This window comes from Ostrea edulis, chromosome 5 (assembly GCF_947568905.1).
Source record: "Ostrea edulis chromosome 5, xbOstEdul1.1, whole genome shotgun sequence".
NCBI classification, from domain to species: domain Eukaryota; kingdom Metazoa; phylum Mollusca; class Bivalvia; order Ostreida; family Ostreidae; genus Ostrea; species Ostrea edulis.
Window position 1 is genome coordinate 53066053 of NC_079168.1, and position 26206 is coordinate 53092258.

Here is a 26206-nt window from a genome sequence, read left to right on the forward strand (position 1 = left end):
ATCTATCTTCTATTGTAATGGATTATTTATTTGACTACTATTCGCCGGAAGCGGAATAATGAATGAAACGCCACCTTGTGAGTGGCGGCTATTCCGAATTTGCCAGGACATGATTTAGAGACGATGCTGCACGAAGTGCTATTTGCACTTTCGGGACATTGTGGAGGCATTTTTAGAAACTCAGATGGGGAAATAAAGGTTCAATTTAACATATACAAAATTTGAAAATTACTTTAGCAATCGATTAATGGCTTCAACCAGGGACGTGGTAATATTAGCTGTATTTAATTTAATTTCAATTTACGTGGTAATATTAGCTGTATTTAATTTAATTTCAATTTACAATGTAAATACATTTTTATACAGTAATTGTATATATATATATATGTCACTCAGCCAAGTACTGATCACGCTCACTGTTAGCTCGAGAGACTATCACAACACTAGAAAAGCTAGTTCACAAGCGAGGCAATGTAGGTTCCCTCTATACTGTCCGATACACCCCCCCCCCCCCCTACACACTCCTCCCCCCCCCCCCCCCCCCCCCCCCCAATCCCCCAATGGTACCACATTTGACAACCATTTGACATTGAGCATTGTCTCATTGATTAAAAATGATTATCTATATAACTTGTGAACTATGATTTTTGTGAGTGTGATCCTTGCAACTAGGTTTTTCCTATGGTACAATACATGTAATAGGAATTTTTCAAATAATCTGAGCCAGAGGGGTATATATATTTCACTACAACATTTTTACTGCAAGCTCTGCTAATACACCTCAAATCATAGTCATGTATATGATATGAAAAATGTGTAAAGTTATATGCAGGTATATTTATTTATTTATTTTTTTTATTTATTCACCAATCAAGGTCCCTCAGGGGGCATATACAAATTAACAATTAAACATTATAACTACATGATACAATTTACACATGTGTATCATATACACGTTAAGGGTTTCTACATTGACATAGGTATTGAATTCTCATCGCAATACTGATTGGAAATGTACTGTACAAAAAGTGTGCTACATGGGAAGTAAAGTAAAACAATATTATAAAATGTTGTCACAAACACAGAGGGTACCAAGGGACGGTGCCTGAGCCAAGTCTATCAGACTGGCAGTCTTGTACCCTAAGTGTTTAAGACAGCTTATTTATAGTATACACAAAAATAAACACACGATACCACAATCAGTCTTCACGAAAAACTTTGTGAAGCACAGGCCCTTCGGGCCTCCCAGTATAATAATTGTGCAAGCCCGAACAATATTTTACAGGCCCAAAATGTTTTTTTCTAATTTGACCACTTGTCATTTGCAAGGTGCTGCATGCTGATTCTACTCTATAGATACATGCACATTTCTACTGTAGGAAAATACAGGTCAAGATGATCATAGTTAACTTAGAGAACAACAGACATTAAAAGGATTATCCTAGTTTATTTTTCAACATATTAATCTCGCAGATGACATCAGCAGCTCATGTTCTACTTTGTTTTGTATACACCACGTACAAAACATTTTGTTGTCTCCAGAATCAAATCTTAGCCAAGGCCTACCCTCGGTCCGATGGGGCATAAAATTTCGTTCTTTTCTCCTCATATGATCTGATGGTTGTTATTGTGAAATACGCTTGGGTGGTTTTGAATTTTCCGGACGAGCCCCCTCCCTATACTTCAGGAAAGGCAGCATGGTTGATCGTTTTTCTATGCGAAATTTGACTACTAAGTCATGACAAAGTCTGAGTCAATCTCACGCTTTATTTGTAATATATACAGAACATATAAGAAAACATTTATAGGCCCGCCGGACTCCTGGGTTCAATATTTTAAGAAGCCCGATCCCGATTTTACTGGCCTCGGCCATCGGGCCACTGGTTAACGTCGAAGACTGCACAATATGTACACATGCATACCATATACAGATGTTATATATTCAAGACAGCTTACTTGGGTATTGTATACAATTAAATAGAACTACACAATACGATATACAGATGAATACCATTTCTACATTGATGTTGGTCTCGAGTTGGCTTATAGTACTGATTGAAAATGCGATGTACAACAAGGATGTTACATGGGTAGGAAAATAAAACAATATTATAAAATGTTGTCACGAATACAGGGGGTACCAAGGGATGATGCCTTTGCCAAGTCAATCAGATTGGTAGTCTTGTACCCCAAGTATTCGAGACAGCTAGCTTATTTATAGATGTGTTTATTTGAAAGCGACAAGGAGTAAATTATTCATACAAGTATAGTTATACAACCCTTAGACTTAGTATTCTATATCCCTGTTTTTAAAATCATTTTACTGATTTGTTTGAGTATTAGTGTATTTTCATTTGTCATGAGCCAGATCAACTTTTGATCATTATTCATGTTACAAAAGTTCTTACAGCAGTTATATTTACGGTACATGACATTTCCATTATGATTCAATTATATGATTATAATTTGTGCATTTTTGCATGCATTAGCGTCATCAAAATGTAATGAATATTGAATGGATGTAGTTTTACTGTGTCAGGTAGCCAGTGATCTTCCATTTATCTGTCCATCAGAAGTAGATCTACTAAATAGATTATGCAAGCTGGGAACATACTACAAAGATTTCAACAACTTTATAAAGAAACATGGAGGAACACTGAGTGTGAAGAATTCAGGTCAAATTATTATACTAGTAATTGTCATATTCAGTACAATTTTAGCTAAACTTTATGGTTCTTTTTAGCTCACCTGAACCGAAGGTTCAAGAGAGCTTTTCTGATCACATTTTGTCCAGCGTCAGTCTGTCTGTCCGTCTGTCTGTAAACTTTTCACATTTTCATCTTCTTCTCATGAACCACTGGGCCAATTTCAACCAAACATTGCCAAAAGCATCCTTGGGTGAAGGGCTTTCAAGTTTGTTCAAATGAAGGGCCATGTCCCTTTCAAAGGGGAGATAATCACAAAAATGCAAAAATAGGGTGGGGTCATTTAAAAATCTTCTTCTCAAGAACCGCTGGGCCAAAAGAGCTGAAATTTACCTGAAAGCTTTCTGACATATTGCAGATTTAAGTTTGTTCAAATCATGGCCCCCGGTGGTAGGATGGGGCCACAAGGGGGGATGAAAGTTTTACATACAAATATATAGGGAAAAATTTAAAAATCTTCTTCTCAAGAACCACTAAGCCAGAAAAGCTGAGATTTACATGAAAGCTTCCTGACATAATGCAGATTCAAGTTTTTTCAAATCATGGGCCCCTGGGGTTGGATGGGGCCACAATAGGGGATCAAAGTTTTACATACAAATATATAGGAAAAATCTTTAAAAATCTTCTTCTCAAGAACCACTGAGCCAGAAAAACTGATTTTTACAGGAAAACTTTTTGACATAGTGCAGATTCAAGTTTTTTCAAATCATGGCCCCCGGGGGTAGGATGGGGCCACAAGGGGGGATGAAAGTTTTACATACAAATATATAGGGAAAAACTTTAAAAATCTTCTTCTCAAGAACCGCTGGGCCAAAAGAGCTGAAATTTACCTGAAAGCTTTCTGACATATTGCAGATTTAAGTTTGTTCAAATCATGGCCCCCGGTGGTAGGATGGGGCCACAAGGGGGGATGAAAGTTTTACATACAAATATATAGGGAAAAATTTAAAAATCTTCTTCTCAAGAACCACTAAGCCAGAAAAGCTGAGATTTACATGAAAGCTTCCTGACATAATGCAGATTCAAGTTTTTTCAAATCATGGGCCCCTGGGGTTGGATGGGGCCACAATAGGGGATCAAAGTTTTACATACAAATATATAGGAAAAATCTTTAAAAATCTTCTTCTCAAGAACCACTGAGCCAGAAAAACTGATTTTTACAGGAAAACTTTTTGACATAGTGCAGATTCAAGTTTTTTCAAATCATGGCCCCCGGGGGTAGGATGGGGCCACAAGGGGGGATGAAAGTTTTACATACAAATATATAGGGAAAAACTTTAAAAATCTTCTTCTCAAGAACCACCAAGCCAGAAAAGCTGAGATTTACATGAAAGCTTCCTGACATAATGCAGATTCAAGTTTGTTCAAATCATGGGCTCCGGGGGTTGGATGGGGCCACAATAGGGGATCAAAGTTTTACATACAAATATATAGGAAAAATCTTCTTCTCAAGAACCACTGAGCCAAAAAAGCTGATTTTTACATGAAAACTTTCTGACATAGTGCAGATTCAAGTTTGTTCAAATCATGGCCCCCGGGGGTAGGATGGGGCCACAAGGGGGGATGAAAGTTTTACATACAAATATATAGGAAAAATCTTCTCAAGAACCACTGAGCCAGAAAAGCTGATTTTTACATGAAAACTTTCTGACATAGTGCAGATTCAAGTTTGTTCAAATCATGGCCCCCGGGGGTAGGATGGGGCCACAAGGGGGGATCAAAGTTTTACATACAAATATATAGTTAAAATCTTTTTCTCAATAACCACTCAGTCAGAAAAGCTGATATTTACAAGAAAACTTTCTGACATAGTGCAGATTCAAGTTTGTTCAAATCATGGCCCCCGGGGGGTAGGATGGGGCCACAAGTGGGGGGGGGGGTCAAAGTTTTACATACAAGTATAGGAAAAAGCTTTAAAAATCTTCTTCTCAATAACCATTGGGCCAAAGAAGTTGACATTTACATGAAAGCTTTCTGACATAGTGTAGATTCAAGTTTGCAAAGGGTAGTTTGGGCCATAATAGGGACTAAAGGTTTTACATGCAAATATATATGGAAAGTCTGCAGATATGGGCCAAGGTGACTCAGGTGAGCGATGTGGCCCATGGGCCTCTTGTTATATATGCGTGTTAGAAATGGTGTGCTTTTTTTCTTTCAGTGGTTGGTAGCTTAGATGACATCCATGGATTGTACCTGAAGTCTTTTTGTCGAGGACTGGACAGGGTCTTAGAAAACTACCGCATCATTCTCCGTAAGCTGGAAATGGATGTGTTGAGTGACGAACATCTTCCTGTTACCCATCTCGTCAGTTTCTTACAAGAGGTAGATACAGTCATGAGATCCAAATACTACACAAGGTTGTCACTAATGCAGGAATCTGCATCCTAGACGCAGAAAATTCATTTGGGACGCAAGGATGTCAAATATCACAAGTCCTATGTACATATTCCAGACTTGAGTAAAAATCAGACCAATATCCTTTTTACCCCCCCCCCCCCCCCCCCCCCCCTCTCAAAAAGGAGTGGCATATCGCTTTGCACCTGTCATTATGTCAGTCGGTAGACCACATGTTGTCTGCTCAATATCTAGAGAACCATTCACTTGATCGTAATGATATTTCAAGTGTGGATTGGTTATGAGTGAAAGAGGACCCCTTTGATTTTGAGGTCACGTGGTCAAGGGTCAATGAACTTTGGACATAGGAAAATACCTATAAATCTCTATGAATGGTAAAAATGGAATGATATTGACATCATGTGTACATACTATAAAACTTTTAAATATAAGATGATTGGTGGTGCAGAAGCTGAATGACACCACTTTTTAAATGGGGGATGTTTGGTTGTGGAATTCAGTTAGATGGAGTTCAGTTAAATTATAAACCTGTGCATAGTCGGTCTGCTTTCCTTTACTAGTTCTAGTAACAACAAAGACCAGATTACACTCAATGATTGTGATTTTTAAAAAATGAGCGCTTTTACACCTTTAATGATATACCGTATATACTCGCCTATAAGTCGGATTTTTGGGAGTCAATTTTTGGTCCAAAACTCTATGTCCGACTTTTAGGCGCGTCCTAAGAAGATTGGCATTTTTCTGGGCGGCGTAATGTAGTGTTTTTTAAACAACTCCGATGATTATCATGTACTACCACACAGATGATAATTGTTCACAAATATCTAGACATATTGTATTGTTTATGTATTTAAAATTATGTAAAAAGTACAAGTATTTACATATTTTTTATTTAGTTAAAAATTATTTACATACCGGTAACTAATACTTTCAATTCAACTAATCTGTCGTTTATCGGTAAAATTGAATTACGAACCCGATTTAATATTGAAATATTCATTTGTATACCGGCTGAAATATATTTCATAAAAGATTGAATATTGTTAACAGATAATTTAGATTATCATTCTTGACTCTTAAAAACTCTGTAGTTGATACAATGAATTATACCGGAATCCCACAATAACAGTTTTCGAGAGGCGCGTGCCACATGCCACTAAGTAAACACGGTGTCAGGTACTGGTATATACATGGCAATTAGGAGACCATAATTGCTTAGGTAAACAAGGGATCATCGTCCATAATAGATCAAGGGATGCATTTAATTTTTATTTTTTGAAACATAGGTAAAAACACTAGAGCATTGACTTGAAATTGTCAACCGATTCTGACAAAAATTTGTACCGACTTATAAGCGGGTCAATGGCAAATTCCTACAAAATAACCTTAAAAAATACAATCGACTTATAGGCGGACCGACTTATAGGCGAGTATATACGGTAGTTATGTGGGGATTTTTTTTTCCTTCAAATTTAGTACTATTCGATAATGGTAAGTTTAAAAAAAAAAAAAAAAGCAACTTTTTCAATCGGACAAGTGTTAATGATTTACTTGTCCAAACACAAAATGAACTGGAAATGGACAAGCAGACAAATGTAAATGTTGAGCCCTGCTTGTGACAAGACCTTTCTTTGGGTAACAAAATTTTTGACCTTGTAACCTTCAACTTGGTGTTTGATCTACTTTTGAAATACTTTAACCTTGGCCATAACCTTTGACTGGTTAGTGATAGGGCTTCATATTTTATATGTTTATTTCTTTTAATAAGTCCTCTCTTAAGGTGACAAATTCTTTTACATCTTGACCTTGGAGTTTGACCTACTTTTGAAAAACTTTAACCTAAGCCAGAACTTCAGAATGGTTAGTGGTAAGGTTTTCATATTTCTTATGTGTATCCCTTATGCAGTGTTCGAAATTAACCATAGACCGATAGACCGAGTTTATGTCAAATGACACTGGTCTATGCCAATTGTAATTGAGATAGACCAAATTGTCTATGCCGATTTTCTAGGTTTAAAGCAATGAGTTATCCCAAAGGACCATGGTCAGTCATTGTCTGATTAACGTTATGAGGAAAGGAGGATATTGTTATGGAAATAGAAAGAAAATATGCTTTATAAATACAATAGAAGTAAAGAACAATGTTTTAAATTTGTGTTATTTTTGTTCAATGTTGTGGTCTATGCCAATACAATAAGGTCTATGTCATCTTGTTTTGACATAGAGCCGTGGTCTACACCAAGTTTTCAAACCAATTTCAAACACTGCTTATGACAAGACCTTTTTTTAATCTTGAAATTGTTGACACCTTGACCTTGGAGTTTGACCTTTTGACAAACTTTAACCTACACCATAACTTTTGAAGGGTATTTCACATGTGCATCCCTTATGACAAGATCTTTCTTTGGGTACCATAATTAATTTTCTGCTATATGGGGGCATCAGTGTTTCACAAATGCATCTTGTTTTGATTTATTTCGAAGTTTTAGTTAAAACTATTGAAAGAAGGAATTCGATAAACTGACCTTAAACATTAACATGCAGTATTTTTTTTATTGTAGTACCACATTTTATTCCCTGCATTGGCATCAGTTGTGGAGCAAATCATGAGTCACAAGGTATGCTGAAGGGGTTTGAATGTAATGCATTACAAAGTTAGGTTTTAGAGTAATTCAGCTAACATTTTGTAGTCTGGTGAGGCCATGTTATGTTTTTTTCTCTGTTTTACCTTTGACCACTTTTGAAAAAGGACACCCCTGCAGCCAGGCAAAATAAAAATGCCCGGAGAAAACCATCTTCTATATGCATGGTGAAGATAACGAACAGTGATCAATCTCATAACTCCTACAAGCAATACAAAATAGATAGCTGGGCAAACACGGACCCCATGACACACCAGAGGTGGGATCAGGTGCCTAGGAGGAGTAAGCATCCCCTGTTGACCGGTCACACCCGCCGTGAGCCCCATATCCTGATCAGGTAAACGGAGTTATCCGCAGTCAAAATCAGTGTGCCAAGAACGGCTTAACAATCGGTATGAAACACGTCAGACAGCATTTGACCCAATGCGAGATTGTATTGACGAACTAGATCGTTATAACGACCATAGAATTTGCGAAATGCTGACTTCAATCGAGACTGTTGAAATCCCTGTACCATCAACTTGTTTGTCAGTAGCTTACCTCGATTTAAAAACTGACTATACCCAGAACAAGCTCTTGCATATCGAATCAGTTGAGATATATAAACACCATATGCAGGTGATAATGGAATATTGCTACATAAATGTGGGAAGTTGACGATGGAGAAGCTGAAATCATCCCGTTTGTCATACAGTTGAGTTGTTAGTTTGCTGTTAATGTCTACTTTCAATAAAATATCTAAGTATGAAGCAGAAGTGGACGACTCTGTGGTGTCCTTTATTTCCAGCTCACAGGGATAAAATAGAATAAATAAATGTTATACGGTAGATACATACATAAATACCAAGGATAATCCATGAAAGCTTATTTCCAATGGGGTCCTTTAATGCAGGGATGTTTGCGCTAGGGGGTCATTTATGTGGGAGGAAACCCACATGTCCGAGCGGGTGACTGCCATACCCTCTCACATACAACCACTGCCGATCACAGATATCGAACTAGGGTCACAGCGGTGAGAAGCGAGAGCGCTACCTGGACATCCATAAATTGCAAACTACTGGTCAGTTTTAAAGAAGAAACTTATAAATTGTATATAAACATTAATTTGTAAAAATAGTGCTAGTGTATTTGCAAATAGAATATCACTGACTGATTCAACACATTTTGAGTTTTGGAAAAATAACAATAACTTGTCGGGTGTGTGTTTGTTTTCTGCACTGGAATTTTGTGTCAAAAAAGGTTCCTACCCATGGATGTAAAACAGAAATAAAACATACAACCTCTCTCTCTCTTTCTCTCTTTCTCTCTCTCTCTATTAAAAGAAATAAAATGAACAGTACCCAAAGTTAACATTTTAACACAAGCGCCTTCATTTCATAATCCTCAAGCGTTACATTAATTATTACTTTTAATATCTTATACCGGACATTGTGATTTTCTCATTCATTTGTTATACACATTATTGTCAACATTTGTCTGTTATAACTTCTATGCATCAAGGAAATATTACACTTCTGCTTATGTTTATTTATTTTACGAAGTTATAGCAGTTAAAGCCTTTCACTACAACTTAAGAGTGATGTTCTCCTGAATCAATATATTTACATTTCAGGCACATGGCTGTTACATTCTAGATATTCTCCATAAAAATGCTGTCTGTGGTCTGCCCATTGTAAGAAATGCCTTAAATAGGTAAGTCTTCTTTAGCAATGGTACAGGAGCACTATAGTTTCTAATTCTGCACACATTCATCTGCTGGCTCAGGGACATTTCTTATATAGATTCGTGTTTCATTTGAAATCTTGTTACAGAAATATTTTGATTTCACCTGATTGTGAGATGTACACTGGTTCTGGCTTTAGAATTTCTTTGTGATTGTGCTGAGATTACATTACAGATTTGATATGATGATATACAATAGAAACAGTAAGAATTATTTCAACAATATTACTTGTGGAATAACTAGCCTCTGTCTTCAGATTTGTGTGTAGTAATGATGGTTTGACAATCACAAACTGAGTGTAGGAGGACTGTCTTTGTGTGTAGTAATGGTAGTTTGGCAGTCACAAACTGAGAGTAGGAGGGGGTGGGGGCTGTCTTTGTGTGTAGTAATGATAGTTTGACAGTCTTAAATTGATTGTAGGGGGGACTATCTTTGTGTGTAGTAATGATAGTTTGACAGTCACAAACTGAGTGTAGGGGTGGGGGCTGTCTGTGTGTGTAGTAATGATAGTTTGACAGTCACAAACTGAGTGTAGGGGTGGGGGCTGTCTTTGTGTGTAGTAATGATAGTTTGACAGTCACAAACTGAGTGTAAGGGTGGGGGCTGTCTGTGTGTAGTAATGATGGTTTGACAATCACAAACTGAATGTAGGGGTGGGGGGGCTGTCTTTGTGTGTAGTAATAATGGTTTGACAATCATAAACTGAGTGTAGGGGTGACTGTCTTTGTGTGTAGTAATGATAGTGTGACAGTCACAAACTGAGTTTATGGGTGGGGCGTTGTTTTCTTATTCTTATGTAACTCAGTATTTTACTTGATATTTTCCTCTTGTATCATTGAAGTTTTCATAATCTGCATCTCAAAATGTGTACATTTTGTGTTATGTGATTGCATCATTCTATTATGACATCACATCTTGTAAATGCTTCCTCAGTATATTTACCAATTGAAATGCAAGTCTCAAAAAAATCATGTATAGATCTGAACATTCTAACAAAGCATCACTGGTTATTAAGGTGCTACTGATAGGTGGGAGCCCTATATTAATTAGCCTGTGTGTGCGTGCCTGTGTGCAGTACTTTTTTGGGGGGCTATCTCGGCAACTATTGATTTCAAAATTTATTTCTAAACTTGTTTTAATGTGTTACAGACCAAGATTGAGTTTGGGCTTTCTTGACCTATTTGTGAAAGAGATTTAGCCTGTGCATATGTGCATTATCAATTTCAGGCATTTAACAGTTTTCTGGACTTTGGGAAGGGGGGGGGGGTATTCCTGCAGCTATTTAATTGCCTTTGTTGACCTATTTTTGAAAGAGTTACTGACCTTGAACATTTATCAGTGGGTTACAGATCAAGTTTCAGTTTGGGCTTTGTTGACCTGTTTTTGAAAGAGTTATGGACCCTGAATGTAGTCAATGATGCCAGAAAGTGGGGCCCTTTTGTGTTGCTTGCCATTACAATTGTATCTAGTTAAATTGTTGTTTTAACCCATGAGCATACCTTACTGTTGGTTCCTCAATTGTCATAGAAATCAAATTCTATAGATATGTGCAAAAATATAGTTTTGTTGAAACATAATTTTGTGGAAAGCTTTTCATTGTTCTTCCATCATGAGGAAAAAATAATTTTTTTTTTGGTTTGTTTTTGAGAACATAATTTCATGGTATTTCATAAGCACAAAACTATTAACAATGAATTTGGTATTGAATGAAAAATTACGAAATCACAGAGTCCAGATTACTTTGTGTGATACCTGTTCATGGTAGATGATGTCAGTAATTATGACAGCAATATTTTGACAGGATTGTGTTTGTGTGTCATGGATTGCTATACAAACAGCTGTGTTCTTGGCTCCTGTACGGGTGTCTGAATGACCCCTACCAAGAGTTCTTTGTACAGCTCAACACAGAAGACTTAGAAAACGTCAGCACCATAAACAAACAGGAAGAGGAAGATGATGAACTACCAATCATGGGGGTTACTGGGAGGCAACTACAGGTATGTCCAACCCTATTTTTATATGTGTGGAAATGAAATACATTTTTAATACTTTTTAATACATATCTTTTTAAGGAAGAATCCTTTCAGCTTGGTACAGTGTATATACAGGATCTTTTAAGGTAGAATATGAGCATTTTTGATTTTCCTTTGTTGTAGAAGTATACCAAACCAAATTAGCTTTAATGTCCAATGTTAGGTCAAAGATGATAACTTTAGATACTTTTTCAAAGCAGCTACATAAACCAGAGAAAACACCTGATTGTAACAAGAATCTCTCAATTAGAAATAAAGGCTAGCTCACTCAGTTTTGCAATAAAAATTTATAGCAACACAATGAGCTAGGCCTAGTTGTGAGTCTGCAATCCATTTGTTTGAAATTTCTTAATGTTCAAAAGAGACATCTGTAATCAAACACCCTGACCTGTGAACTGAGTGAGTTCAGCATAACACACAGCCCCTGTTTCTGATCACCTTGTTGTAATGGTATACAGCAGATGGTTAGTGTCGCCTTTTGAAATGGCCTGTTCATTTCAAATGCATATATAAGTATATGAATAGCCATTACAAAAACTTCTCTGGACGTGTAACGGGGGTTGGTATATGTCCTTGACAAGCTTTGATCACTAGACTTTACCACTTCATATCCCAGTGAAGATTAAAAAATGTTTATACAATGTGTGAAATATTAGCTTATTTTTAAATGTTTTGTCACTTAAATATTTGTTTTGTCATGAGAATTGATTATTAAGAAAACTGTTAAGTGCAGTGTATCAGCAAATGTTTGGGGGATGTAAACAAATGGATAAGGATCTCTCAATGAAATACTTCTTTACAGAAAATTTTGTCCCTGAATACCTCAGATGCAAGTTCCAGTCTCCATAGATTTGCCCTGAGAGCGGAGCTGTTACCATGTTACATCCCGGTGAGGGTGGCCAATAAAATTTTGTTCGTTGGGGAATCTGTTCAGATGTTTGAGAATGAGAAAAAACCAAACACACAAAAGAAAGGTATGAGAAAGATTAAGGTCCATCGTAATCGAATGACATTAAAGTGGTGGAGATATTTCCTACTTCACAGTCATTGCATTCTATTTTGATTTTATTTATCATGACTCATAAGACTCGAAACCAGTGAGATGCGTGACCAAAATGGTACATTCACTTCAGGGAAGAAAAATGTTGGAAAGATGTTCTGCATAAGTAAATATTATTTAGTGTTAAAATATGGGAGGGGTGTGTGAAAGGTGAAGATAACGAACAGTGATCAATGTCATAACTCTATAAGCAATACAAAGTAGAGAGTTGGGCAAACACGGACCCCTGGATATACCAGAGGTGGGATCAGGTGCCTAGGAGGAGTAAGCATCCCCTGTTGACCGGTCACACCTGCAATGAGCCCTATATCTTGATCAGGTAAATGGAGTTATCTGTAATCAAAATCAGTGTGCCAAGAACGGCCTTAAGAATGGCCTTACAGTCTGTATGAAACACGTCAGACAGCATTTGACCCAATGATAGGTTGTATTGGTTGATTATGTATATATTGTAACTTTGAGAAAGTTATGTTGAACTAGCCTGATAGGTTGTTTGTGTTATTTTAGAGCCGCCTTGTCTGTCATAGACTTCTTGTAGTCAGAATTTTCTCAACTACTATTGATTGATTTCTTTCCAAGAATGTGTGGACATGTTGTATTAAAATTAATCTGGTGCACAAGGTATTATTTATATTGATTCATTCAACTTTGAGAAAGTTACAGCTATTTTGAGCTATGTTTTGCTTGCCTGAGTGACCTATTGCAGTGCTTCCCAAGGTCTTCTGGTACTTTCCGGACATTTGGTCCAGTAATGGTTGAGATATTACTTGACCAAATCACATTTTACCAGACCAAAATTTATATGCATATTAATCCCCTATTGTGGCCCCACCCTACCCTTGGGACCATGGTTTTGACAAACTTGAATTTACACTATATCAGGAAGCTTAAAATTTCATTTAAATTTGAACTTTCTGGCCCAGTGGTTCTTGAGAAGAAGATTTTTAAAGATGTTCCCTATATATTCCCATGTAAACCTTTGATCCCCTATTGTCGCCCTACCCTACCCCCGGGGCCCATAATTTTAACAAAATGTCAGGAAGCTTTCGTGTAAATTTGAACTGTATGGCCCAGAATGGCATCGGCGACGTACTTTATTAGCTCAAGCATTGCACTTCAGATTCGTCAGTGGAGTAAACTTTTTTTTTAAAAACGAGCAATTCCCGTAACTCAAATGCAAATTGTTCAAATCAAACGTGCCCATGTTGTTCAAAGTACTTCTTGATCGGAGTATAGTTTAAATGCTTTATTTACGTGTTATTTATTACCTAATTCAAACGCTTCAAAGACGTCTGTAGTTTCATGGGATATATTGCTCAATTGTATTATCACCCTCTCGGGGGAATTGAAGATGATTGCAAGTTTGATAAATATTTGAGTTAAATGTAAACATGTTTTCTGTTTGCAATGACTAAAGAACAGAATAAATTTTGGGACATAATATATGCTGCTAAAAATTGAAAATTTATCTATTAAATCATGTATTTCATTGGAAAAGAAATTATCGGACACTGGTCCGGCCAGCAACTGATATTGATCGGACCAAAACAAAAATTACCGGACATTTGCCAATGTCCGACGGACCTTCGGAATCACTGCTATTGCTATCTGTTTTTATACACTCGTGGAAGACGAGACGTATTATGGTATGGCGTTGTCCATCTGTCTGTCCGAACCTTGTGGGTAGGATACAGACCAAACTGTATGCTCCAGGATTTTACAACTTGGTACATTTCATCACCATGATGAGAGGAAGACACCCAATGTTTTTCAAGATCAAAGGTCAACGTCGTATCACATAGGAAAACCTAGTGGGAAACCCTTGTGAGCAGGATACAAACCGAAGTGTAAGCTCCAGGATATTACAACAGAGTATATTTGATCACCATGATGAGAGAAAGATACCTATTGTTTTTCAAGGTCAGAAATCAAAGGTCAAGGTCATAGTATTACTTAGTAGGAAAACCTTGTAGGCAGGATACAAACCAAACCGTAAGCTCTAGTTTATTGCAACTTGGTACATTTGATCACCATGATGAGAGGAAGATGCCAAATGTTTTTCAATGTTAGAGGTCAAAGGTCAATGTTGCAGCATCACAGTAGGAAGACCTTGTAGGCAAACCGAACTGTTGGGGCTAGGACCGTCAAAGTTTGTACACATACACTTTATACGAAATGGAGGATGCCTATTGTTTCTTAAGTTCAAGGTCGCAGTAGCAGGATGCAGACTAATTCGTTAGGGCAAGGACCATCAAACTTGTTACACATACATCTTATGCCAAGTGAAAATATTACATAGAGATTTCATGATTTGTCGTGTTTTTATTATGCAAAGAAAGTATGTCACACCCTGATGATTGCTGATACTACTTGAAGCCAAGTTCTACAAATCATGGTGTAAGAAAAACACCCTAGCTATATTAGCATTTCATGGGCATATTATGTACCTTTGGTGGTACTCTTGTTGTTCATCAGTCATAGTCATATACTTTTGAACATTTTCAGCTTCTTATCTGGAATGGCAGAACACATTTCAACCAATTTTGATATATAACACCTATGGATGAAAGGGAACAAAAATTGTGAATTTCATGGACCCTTCCTCTCTGGGGCTAAGACATCAAATTAATGTCATCTTCAAAAATATTCTTCTTTACTCTTAGAAATCAAGCAATCAAACTGCAATAAGCAATGAGCCCCTTACCAAACTATGAAATTCATGACTCTTGGGTTTTGGCTTCATGCCCCAGGGTGGGGCTAAGTTTATCAAACATTAGAAATGCATTATATCTTAGATTTAAAAAAAACACTTCTTTACTTCTGGACATCAAGCAGTCAAACTGTTGGTATGATTATAATGAGCCATTTACCAAAAAACTGTGAAATTCATCATCTCTGGGTTTAGGGTTCATGTCCCAGGTTGGAGCCAACTTGGTCATATATTTAAAATGCATTATATAAACTTAGAAAGTCTTTTTTACTTCTGAACATCAAGCAACTATTAGCATGATTATAATGAGCGTGAACCCTCTACCAAAACTGTGAAATTCAAGATCCCTGGGTTCAGGCCCTAGCGTGGGACTAAGTTGGACAAATATAGCTAATTCATGTACCTTAGAAAATATTCTTCTGGACATGAAGTAGGAAAAATTATTATAAAGAGCATTGAGCCCTTGACCAAATTTGTGAAATTCATGAAATTTATTACCCTAGAGTTTGGATACCAGGATGGGGTTAGATTGGTCATATACAAATGCAATTCTTCTTTAATGCTGAACTTCAAGTAGACAAAGTGTTTGTATGATGATAATGAGCACTGAAATTTATGACCCCTGGGCTAAGGTCCCAGGATGGGGCTTAGTTGATCATATGTTGAAATATATTTTAGAGAATCCTCTTTACAGTTGGACATCAAGCAGACAAACTGTTTGCATGCTTAATGAGCAATGAACCCTCTTTGAAAACTGTATAAATTCATTTGCCCTTTTAACTCAAATAGAGTATCGCATTTCGCTGTGATGTGATATAACTGAATTTTTTTATGAAATAATTGTGTATGATAGATATATACATGTACATCATCTAGTTCAAATTGAAAATATAAGAATGGAGAGTTATAAAAAGCACACAGGTAGCACAATTTTTGGGGGGCGGGATGATAATCTATCAATTAAATTGAATTGGCCTAAGGATGTGTCTCATGATTTCATCCATAATTAAATCATTTTTACTCCTTCATTGTGGTAATGAGTAAATGTACAGTGTTATCATTGAAATTCCCCTATAGATTCTACTGAATTTTAAATCTGTATTGGAAGTTTGATACAAATGATTTTATATCATGATACAGCTTTCTTTTTGGATTTTCATTTGCAATTTGGGAAAAACATATGTTGTTTTGGATTAGGTATTGCACATTAATTTGGTTTCTGAAAAATGTTCAATTTAAACACAGTTGAAAATAGTACTAGAAATATATCATGATCTCTGATTTTAGTTAGCAAAAATGCCCTGCCATCTTCTAAAGTGTGGAAATATTTTAAATGAACCTACGAATCCAAGCTGTCAACTTTGTGAAGTTGAATTCACTTATACGAGAGGTACAACAAATATGTTGAACTATTTACATATTAAACGTGGTGGCATGAAAGTTCATGTCTGAACACCATAGAAGCAACTGTCTGAATTAAACTTTCTAAATTTGCTGCGTAGCAGAAATCTATCAGGCAAGCAGAATAATGATATTACAAGAGCCATCATATACATTAGTGATTTTAATGGATTTCATTCGATGATAATGGTTGACAAAAACCATTTATCAGTGTATTTAAATTTGATTTAGTAATAAACCAAAGTTGCATTAACCCCTCCCCCACCTTCCTCCAAAATCCTGGTGATGTAGGTTTAAAACTTAAAAACTTTCATTGAATATGACATGACTGAGTACTTGATCAAAGTAGACAAGTAGCCAGTTGTTAAATTATCGATTGAATTGACAACCATACTAATTATTATCAGAAAATCTTTGGACCTTTACAAGCAAGGCTACCTTGATCAACCATAGTGTGCCTTCATCTACTACAAAGTTATAAAGGTCACTTGATAAAAATATATAATTCTTTCATCAGTTGCTGAATCTGTGTTTCCAGGATTGAAATATTTGATGGTCATTATCATTTTTAAGGTTTACTATGACCTTAAAGGTGTGGCTTATAGCTCATCCAAGGTCATTGATAGGTCAAGGTTCATAGGAATTCAATTCTTGTCTGACACATGATTTTGTCGTGCATAGATTTAGAAGTTCATGGTATTGAAATAAGCAGTATTTGAAATATGAACCAGTTTGATTGTGCTCCAGGGGGGTTCAGGGGTTGGGGGGGGGGGGGGGGGGTTAGGTACTTGTCCCATTAGAACAGTTATTGTTACGGTATACATTTTTATTCTGCAGCATCAAAATCTTGAAGTATACATTCCAATGATATATAATCTTTTTAGAGTTATTGCTCTTTTGTTATAAACAGTGATAGTAATTTGGTTATTTACACTGAGATTTGTGTGATGTACCATTTGATACGTATATTTACTGAATTTAGGAAGCATTTTAAAGAATAAGGAGGAGGATTTTGCCAGGGGTCTACATGAACTTTCCCAGGAGGAGGAATTCAATCCCATGGCTTTTGAATCTCTGATAGACAAAATACGAACTCATGTTGCAGAGGTATTATAAATCTCATTCTTATTTTTTTGTGTACTAATTTACTTTGTAATGGGAGATACAGTTTGTACTAGAGCTGTCATTGTTGAGAATTTCAGTATTGCTGTGTCTGTTCATTGATCCTTAGAAAATCAGGTGTTTCCTTCCTAGGTAATCGGAATGAAATGAACCTGTTTTTGTCATCCTTATTACTAGCTGTTTGTTTGCTTTTTTGATGAATTTCTAAAGGAAAGTTGTTATAAACATTAAACAGTAAAACTGATGACAATGGACAGAGTAATTGTGCAAAAACCAGTGTTAAGTCAGTATTATGTCTGGATATATGACAATTTATACATATTGTATAGGGCCCCACTGAATTAGTGGTGTCAATATTAGATTCTGTCATTGATAGTTCATATTGCATGTGAATCTGGGAGTTTCTAATAGGTTATGAATTAAACTGCTAGCCTGCATAAAGGTCCAGCAATTTTACCATAGATGACTTGCATAAATAAGTTTAAAGGTAAAATATACCTGGTATATCAAGGATTAATTTTCTTTTTCTGTCCAGGTTGATTTTCAGTATTTTTATGCCCCAATAACTGAAGATTGGGGGGTATATAGTTTTTGGTCTGCCTATTTGTCCGCAAAAACTTTATCCATGGTCATAACTGTTGAATGGGTGGTGATAGGGTTTCATATTTCACATTTGTATTCCTTTTGACAAAATCTCTAAGTAGTAGAATTTTTGACATCATGACCTTGACCTTGGAGATTGACCTACTTTTGAAAAAATTTAACCTTGGCCATAGCTTTTAATTGGTTAGTGCAAGGGCTTTCATATTTCACTTGTGTATTCCTGTGACAAGATTTTTTTTTCATACCGAAATTTTTACCCCATGACTTTGACCTTGGTAGTTTGGCCATTGGGGTGGGGGAGAGATCAGTATTTCCCAAACACATCTTGTTTTCATGGAAATTTATCCACTTGCAGATCAAGACAGTGTGTGACTAAATCGGTATATGTACTAAAGATAGACATATTAAGGGTATGTCAAATTTTGAGTCCAAAAGATTCCAGACATGTTTTTAGATCCAATACTCACAGGTCACCTTTCAAACGATCTACAGATTTTAGGTCTTCTATGTGTATTATATTGTAAAGCCTTCTCCTAGACAGGAAATCTCTTATAATCAATGCCTACCCACCAAACAAAAGAATTCATAGACATCCCCTTGATGAGATGCCAGTCTTTCACAAGCTAATCCCTAGGGGAGCTGGATCTTAGCTAGTAGAACTAATGCAATTAAGACTAAGTGTCATGTCAAAGATCTAGAGAGACACAACAAAAACGACATTTGTCACCAGTGGAATACTAACTCTAGCTAGTCATCTAACCCAATTGTTGACCATTGAAGTACATGTTTTTATTTATGCAATACACTGTGTGCTTCTTTAATTTTACGCTGATTTATTTAATTTTTTGTAGCATCTGTACATACTTGTTGTTGAGGATGCCAGTCTCGCTGGAGAGTTGCGAATCATTAAAGATTTCTTTTTACTGGGGCGTGGCGAACTATTTCTGGCCTTTATAGATCAAACACAGGCTCTGCTGAGAGGGCCACCAGTTAACACAACTGAACATGGTGAGGGGTCAGTCACTAGAGGATTAACATTATGTATGGCCATACACACCAATTCAAATCCTCAACAAACCGGGGAACATGAAAATAATGCCATTCTATGAATTCTGACAAGTGCTTACAAAGATGAATTAGTGTAGAGTTCTTTTGTTACATTTTAGATTTGAAATAATATATATCAATTCATTCATTGATAGGATATTCAAGAGAGTTCATTTACTCTGTCTATAACAATATGCAATGGGCATATACTGGTACAAGTACTAGCTGACTACTAAGTAATAACAGTGTCTTTTGATGTTTGTAGATGTCAATATGGCCTTCCACCAGGCTGCTCGTAATGTACTGATAGATGATGAAAGCTTACTGCAGAGGTTCCACCTAGGGGTTCAATTGAAAGGCAGTGAGAAAAGTAAGTCTTTATAGATTTCTTGGAAGTGTAAAGCTTTTTTGTTATGCTGATATGTTGGGTTTTTTTAATTTTCAATATATATCTGGCTTTTCATCGCAAAAGTAGTTGATTCTTTCCTTAAGAAATGTTAAATTACATTTGCCTTGTTAGTTGTTGACAATTATTTTTACAGAGAGTGATAGTTCAGCAAGTGGCCAAACAGTGGAATGTGGATGGAACAGCCTGAGTCTGTCTTACATGGTTCAGTGGCCACTGCACATCCTTCTTACTCCCTCTGTACTAGAAAAGTAAAACTTTTAGCTTTGTAGCAAAATGTGTAGTAAGAACAGCGCGATCTACTTCAGTAGCGTAGATATAAGTACAAATATTGACTGGATATGGTAATTTAGGTAATTGAATAGCAAATGATTTTTACTACGTCAGGGTGTTTTTTTCTTGTAAAGAAATTGAGCTGTTTGTATCCTCTCATCTTGATGAAATAGAGGTACGAGATAAACTTGCTTAAAATAATACAAATGCATCAATATAAGAAAATTGATCAACTGATGGCTTTGAATTTAAACTGTGCATGACATGGCAGTCTTTTCTTTTATCCTGTATCTTGATGAAATAGAAGTATGGGATACACTTGCTTAAAATAATACAAATGCATCAATATGAGAAAATTGATAAACTGATGGCTTTGAATTTAAACTGTGCATGACATGGCAATCTTTTCTTTTATCTTATAAGTTTTTACTGCAAGCAAAAGACGTATACATGTACTGTACATTTGGTTTTTACATGTTTTTGTGAGACTTCTCTTATTAGCTTGCTGGGACTAATGTCCAGAGAGATATTGTCATGAACCTAGTGTTGCCATCGGCATCACACTTTAAGGGAAAAACTTTAACCTTGGCTATATCTTTATAACCAAGGGGGATAGGGCTTTGATATTTCACATATACTGGTGTAGATGCTTCATGACCAGGCCTTTCTTTTGGTACCAAGACTTTTGGCCTAGCGACCGTGGACTTTAACCTACTTTTGAAAAACTTTAATCTTGGCTATATCTATTGAACTAGAGGGGGATAGGGCTTTGATATTTCACATGTATGGTAGATAACTCATTCTTTTGGTATCAAGACATTTGATATTGTGACCTTGGACTTTGACTTAGTTTTCAAAAGCTTTAATCTTAGCTATGTTTTGAATAAAGGGGATAGGTTAAGTAGAGTCACACTTCCGGGTGAGCTGTGTTGTCTTCTGACATCTCTTGTTTTATGTGTGTAATTTAGCAAGATTGCGTGTACGATTTCACAAATATTTAGTTCTTGCAATACTTCCTGTTGCTTGTTTATCTCAGTTCAAATCAATCACTAAAGACAATTTCTTTTCAAGTTAAGATCAATTTAGACCATGTTAAATTCAAGTCCTATTGATATTTCTGGGTGTACAGTATCAGCAGTTATAATGATAGTTTGATGGTGTTTATAATAGTGTTATTGACTGGATAGGTACAACAGATTGTTTCGGTTCCTGTTGGCAGTGAAGCGAGCACAGATAGATTTACAGCACTGCTGGACTCTACAAATGCAATACAAACAAAAACCATCCAATCCAGAGGAAGTGGCCAAATGGCAGCTTCGGACTCACATGGCTTTCCTAGTGGACAATCTGCAGTATTATCTACAGGTAATTCACATGTATCAGTACATTTTATTTGTCTACGGATCTTGATTTTTGATCAGCCATTTTGAATATTTCCCTGTGTAGCAGAGGAAGTATTTAAAGCAAAACATTAATTGTTGAATGGACAGACTGTCGGTTCTGACGATACTGACCTTGTCTAATGATACACACTGTAAGTACTGGGTAATGGCTTCACACACATTCAGTAATATTGGATGCTCTGAAACATTGCACAGTCGTAATTTGCTTCAGGTTGATGTGATCGAGTCTCAGTTCAGCACATTTATGGAGAAGATAACATCCACTCGAGACTTTGAGGCTGTTAAACTCGCTCATGACCAGTTCTTGTCAGCTTTACTGTCTCAAAGTTTTGTTCACATGAAAGCTGTAAGTATTGTTGTAGTTATGTGTAACAGTATTATCGGTCCCCACTAGTTGACAGGAGTTTGTCAGTAGTAATTATCGGTCCCCACTAGTTGACAGGAGTTTGTCAGTAGTAATTATCGGTCCCCACTAGTTGACAGGAGTTTGTCAGTAGTAATTATCGGTCCCCACTAGTTGACAGGAGTTTGTCAGGATTATCAGTCCTCACTAGTTACAGTAGTTTATTATAGTGTGTGTTAATAGTCCTGTATCAGTCCTCACTAGTTACAGTAGTTTATTATAGTGTGTGTTAATAGTCCTGTATCAGGATTATCAGTCCTCACCAGTTACAGTAGTTTATTGAAATGTCTACTTCTTTGTGGGTCAGCATCCATGTGATATTAATAGTTTCATTTATTTTGTATAAAGAAAGTTTATTTTGTATAAAGAAAGACAAACTTTCAATAACTTGGAACTGTCAGATATGTGTAGAAAAAGTGAAATTAACCAGTGCCAGTTGATTGCATAATGTATCGGTATTTATGTCAGGTCTTTAGTTGTTTACATGAGATTCTGGACGTCTTTGTATTTATTTTAGTTGTTTACATGAGATTCTGGACGTCTTTGTATTTATTTTAGTTGTTTACATGAGATTCTGGATGTCTTTGTATTTATTTTAGTTGTTTACATGAGATTCTGGATGTCTTTGTATTTATTTTAGGTCTTTAGGTGTTTACATGAGATTCTGGACCAGTGCAGCCAGTTCAGCAAGCTACTAGTTAACTGTTCCTCTCCTCTCTCCAAAGGAGAATTATCACATCTGCAGTTCATTGCCAAGGTATTGAAAACTTAAAAACTGTGTTCGTTGATAAAGATTTCACTCTAACTTTGATATGTTCCCTATGTGATGAGTTAAATCTAAAAGAAAGAATTTATAAGGGTAGTTGGACACATTTTTAGATGAGCGTGTCAAAAGTTGATTAAAATCTTTCCCAGAATTTAGTATAGAATGTAATGGAAACTGTCCATGTACGAAGGGCAGATTCATTCCAAATCCTCAGCAGAGATTTCTATTATATTTAGCATAATGTCAAGGAAAGAATTGCAAGTATTTAACTACATTTTGTAGGGCTTGTTGGAAAGTAATTTTTTGCAGTATAAAACATCATTGAAGTACATTTTTAACTTCTTGATACCTACCATTCCAATACGCCAGTTTCAAGATTATAGCTCTCCTGTGTAGGAGGTGCATTTAGTGTAACTTTAAATGCCTAAGTGGGACAAAGTGGATTATACAGTCAGTGAGAAAGATGATAAAATTTATCAAAACCAACTTCTCATTTTAAAATATTTAATGTAGGAAATATAAAACACTATCAAAAGAAATGATTTACTAAAGTGGGAACATAAATACAATGCCCTATTTGCAGGTAAAATCCTAGGTATGATAGGTAGGTGCAATGAAATAACGTGATATAATAAGAATTCCACGTATTTAAATACTCCTTGAATACTTATCACGTACTAATAGTTTGTGTATCAGTCGAAATCAGGTGATGAAACTTCGTATGATAAACTTACTGAGCACATTCACTTATGCAGTGGTGAATATTTGTCCCACTCTCGCATGTAAACAAGTTGTTTTGCACCTTACTATGTATGAGAGTTCTCCAAAGGGAAATAACTCAGACGTATCAATAGCCATGGCTTGGGACAATGTGAAATAATGTGATATGATAAGAATTCCAGATATTTAATTTCTTCCTGAATGCTTATCACTTACTTAGTTTGTGTATCATTTGAATTCGGGTGATGAAACTGCGTATGAGAAACTTACTGAGTAGATTCACTTATGCAGTGGTGAATATTTGTCCCACTCCCGCGTGTAAACAAGTTGTTTTGCACCTTACTATGTATGAGAGTTCTCCAAAGGGAAATAACTCAGATGTATTTCAAAACCGGCGTATTCTATTCAAATTTGGTATGAAGCATCTGTGGGACAAGGGGGACATAAATTGTAAATTTCAGAAGTCCTTCACCCCTGGGGCCTTGGGGGCAAAGCAAAAATTGACAAATTTTCAAAAATCTTCTGTACAACTGCATATCTTTAAGAAAATCTAAATGCATAGTGATGTAGACAGAAAAGCCTCTACAAAATTGTAAATGTTATGATCCCTGGGGTAGAGGTTCTGACTCCAGGGCGGGGCCAAACTTGGTATATAGTGTATGTGCAAAACATGTAAATGATATCTGCTTTAATGTTTTTGATACTAAATTGAAATTAAACATAATATTTAGAAGGAGGAGGGAGTCCTTTACCAAATTTGTAAATTTCATGATTCTAGGGAGTAAGGGCTTGGTTTCAGGATGGAGCCAAAATTATTATAGTGATTATTGTCTTTATCATTTGAAGGACTTCTTTCAGTTTACTGATACAGCATAAAAGCTAAATGCATATTTAGGAAAAGCAGGAAAGAATGTACAAAAAATGGTGAATTTTTTGCAACCTCAGGCTTTTTGCTGTAGAGTGGGTTCAAATTTGTGTTATCATCTAATGATAATACATATATTATGTAAAGCCTTTTATCAGTATATGCACTTTTGGGGGCATTGAAGTTTTAAGCTAGACCACATCTTGTTTTATACTGTTGCTGAACATTAGAATTTAGCTTAGATATTTCAGAACAGGAAATTGTTTCTAGATTCCATAGCTCTCTGGACTAGTGATGATTTTTAGCTCACCTGAGCTGAGAGCTCAAGTGAGCTTTTCTGATTACCTGTTGTCTGTCTGTAAACTTTTCATACTTTCGACTTCATCTCGAGAACCACTGGGCCAATTTCAACCAAACTTGGTACAAATTATCAAGTTTGTTCAAAGGAAGGACCACGCCCTCTGTTAAATTCATGACCCCCGGGGGTATGATGGGGCCACAATAGGGAATCAAAGTTTTACATACATTTATTTAGGGAAAATCTTTAAAAATCTTCTCAAGAACCACTGGGCTAAGAAAGTATTAATTGACATGAAAGCTTTCTGATATAGTGCAGATTCAAGTTTGTTATAATCATGGCCCCCGGGGGTAGGATGGGGCCATAATAGGGGATCAAAGTTTTACATACAAATATATAGGGAAAGTCTTTAAAAATCTTCTTCTCAAGAACCATTGGGCCAAAGAGGTTTACATTTACATGAAAGCTTCATGACATAGTGCAGATTCAAGTTTGTAAAAATCATTGCCCTGGGGGTAGGTTGGGGCCACAATAGGAATCTAAGTTTTACATGCGAATATGTTGGGGAAATCTCTAGATATGGGCCCAGGTGAGCGATGTGGCCCATGGGCCTCTTGTTTTAAACTAGTACTCAGGTGACCGACCTGTGGGTCTCTTGTATAATTCTTGCATTTTCATCTTTAAAAAGAAGTCACTTTTCATAATCTTATCGTTTTCCTTACTGACTGTAGGTGCACTTTGTTCCACTTTCTCAAGAACTACTGGCCCAGAAAAGTTGCAATATATATAAAAGCTTTCTGACATAGTGTAGAATCAAGATTGTTCAATTCATGTGCGCCCCCCCCCCCCCCCCCCCCCCCCCCCCCCCCCCCAACCATCATCACTAGCTGCAATTGTTTTTCTTTCAAATCAAGTAATTATCCACAACAAAATATACGAAGGTATGGGAAAGCTTGTCTGTAATTTAAAATCATTTGTGGTACTTCCCAAACTATTTATTTGTTTTATCTACGGGGTTGTCAATGAATTATTCCGCAGTGACGGCGACATTTTTCCGGAAGCATCATGGGTAATCCCCATCATTTTTCAGCTGATGAAGAGCAAATCACGTGACTCAATTGCATAATCATTGGAGCGAGCTCGTCGCGACGCGAGCTCGTCGCGACGCGAGCTTTGCTCGCTAATATGTTGTACAGTGTGACCGTTGAAACGAGCGAAGCCCATTAACACCTTGCAACACGACTTATAGATATTTTATCCGCCTCTTCGTTTAACACGGGAAATATAATGAGGTGGATGTAAACAGTTACATTGTGACGTCATATTAGCTGCAATGTTTTTTTCTTCTTCTCTCAAACCAAGCAAAAACAAAACGTTTGAGAAAGCTTGTGTGGAATTTAAAAACGTGTATGGTACTTCCTAAACAATCTAATTATTTTAATTACGGAATTGTCAATGAAGTATACCGCAGTGACGGTAACATTTTTCCAGAAGCATTATGGGCAATACTCATCTTTTTTCAGCTGATGAAGAGAAAATCACGTGACTCATATGTGTAATCATTGGAGCGAGCTCTTCGCGACGCGAGCTTCGCTCGCTATTAAAGACAAACGAGGGTTTTTTTCAACAGATCCGCATCATATAATTGCAGATGGATATCAATCTATGCTA

General features: G+C 36.4%; 1 protein-coding gene across 2 annotated transcripts in view; it reads left to right on the top strand.

The window, feature by feature from the left end:
• Positions 1 to 57: 57 nt before the first annotated feature.
• LOC125651417 (gamma-tubulin complex component 4-like) overlaps positions 58 to 26206 on the top strand; it is a 35625-nt gene continuing 9476 nt past the window's right edge. Inside the window, exons 1-14 of one of the 2 annotated variants that reach the window (XM_048879996.2) lie at positions 58 to 198; positions 2540 to 2675; positions 4864 to 5027; positions 7622 to 7678; positions 9315 to 9394; positions 11227 to 11422; positions 12261 to 12432; positions 17612 to 17736; positions 19206 to 19362; positions 19667 to 19771; positions 19944 to 20058; positions 21268 to 21445; positions 21695 to 21829; positions 22527 to 22643. In XM_048879996.2, coding sequence (XP_048735953.2) covers positions 124 to 198; positions 2540 to 2675; positions 4864 to 5027; positions 7622 to 7678; positions 9315 to 9394; positions 11227 to 11422; positions 12261 to 12432; positions 17612 to 17736; positions 19206 to 19362; positions 19667 to 19771; positions 19944 to 20058; positions 21268 to 21445; positions 21695 to 21829; positions 22527 to 22643 — 1812 coding nt within the window. In that variant the 5' untranslated portion in view covers positions 58 to 123. Of the gene's footprint in view, positions 199 to 2051; positions 2091 to 2539; positions 2676 to 4863; positions 5028 to 7621; positions 7679 to 9314; positions 9395 to 11226; positions 11423 to 12260; positions 12433 to 17611; positions 17737 to 19205; positions 19363 to 19666; positions 19772 to 19943; positions 20059 to 21267; positions 21446 to 21694; positions 21830 to 22526; positions 22644 to 26206 lie in introns of those variants that run through there. The other variant, XM_056164820.1, reaches the window with a different exon arrangement.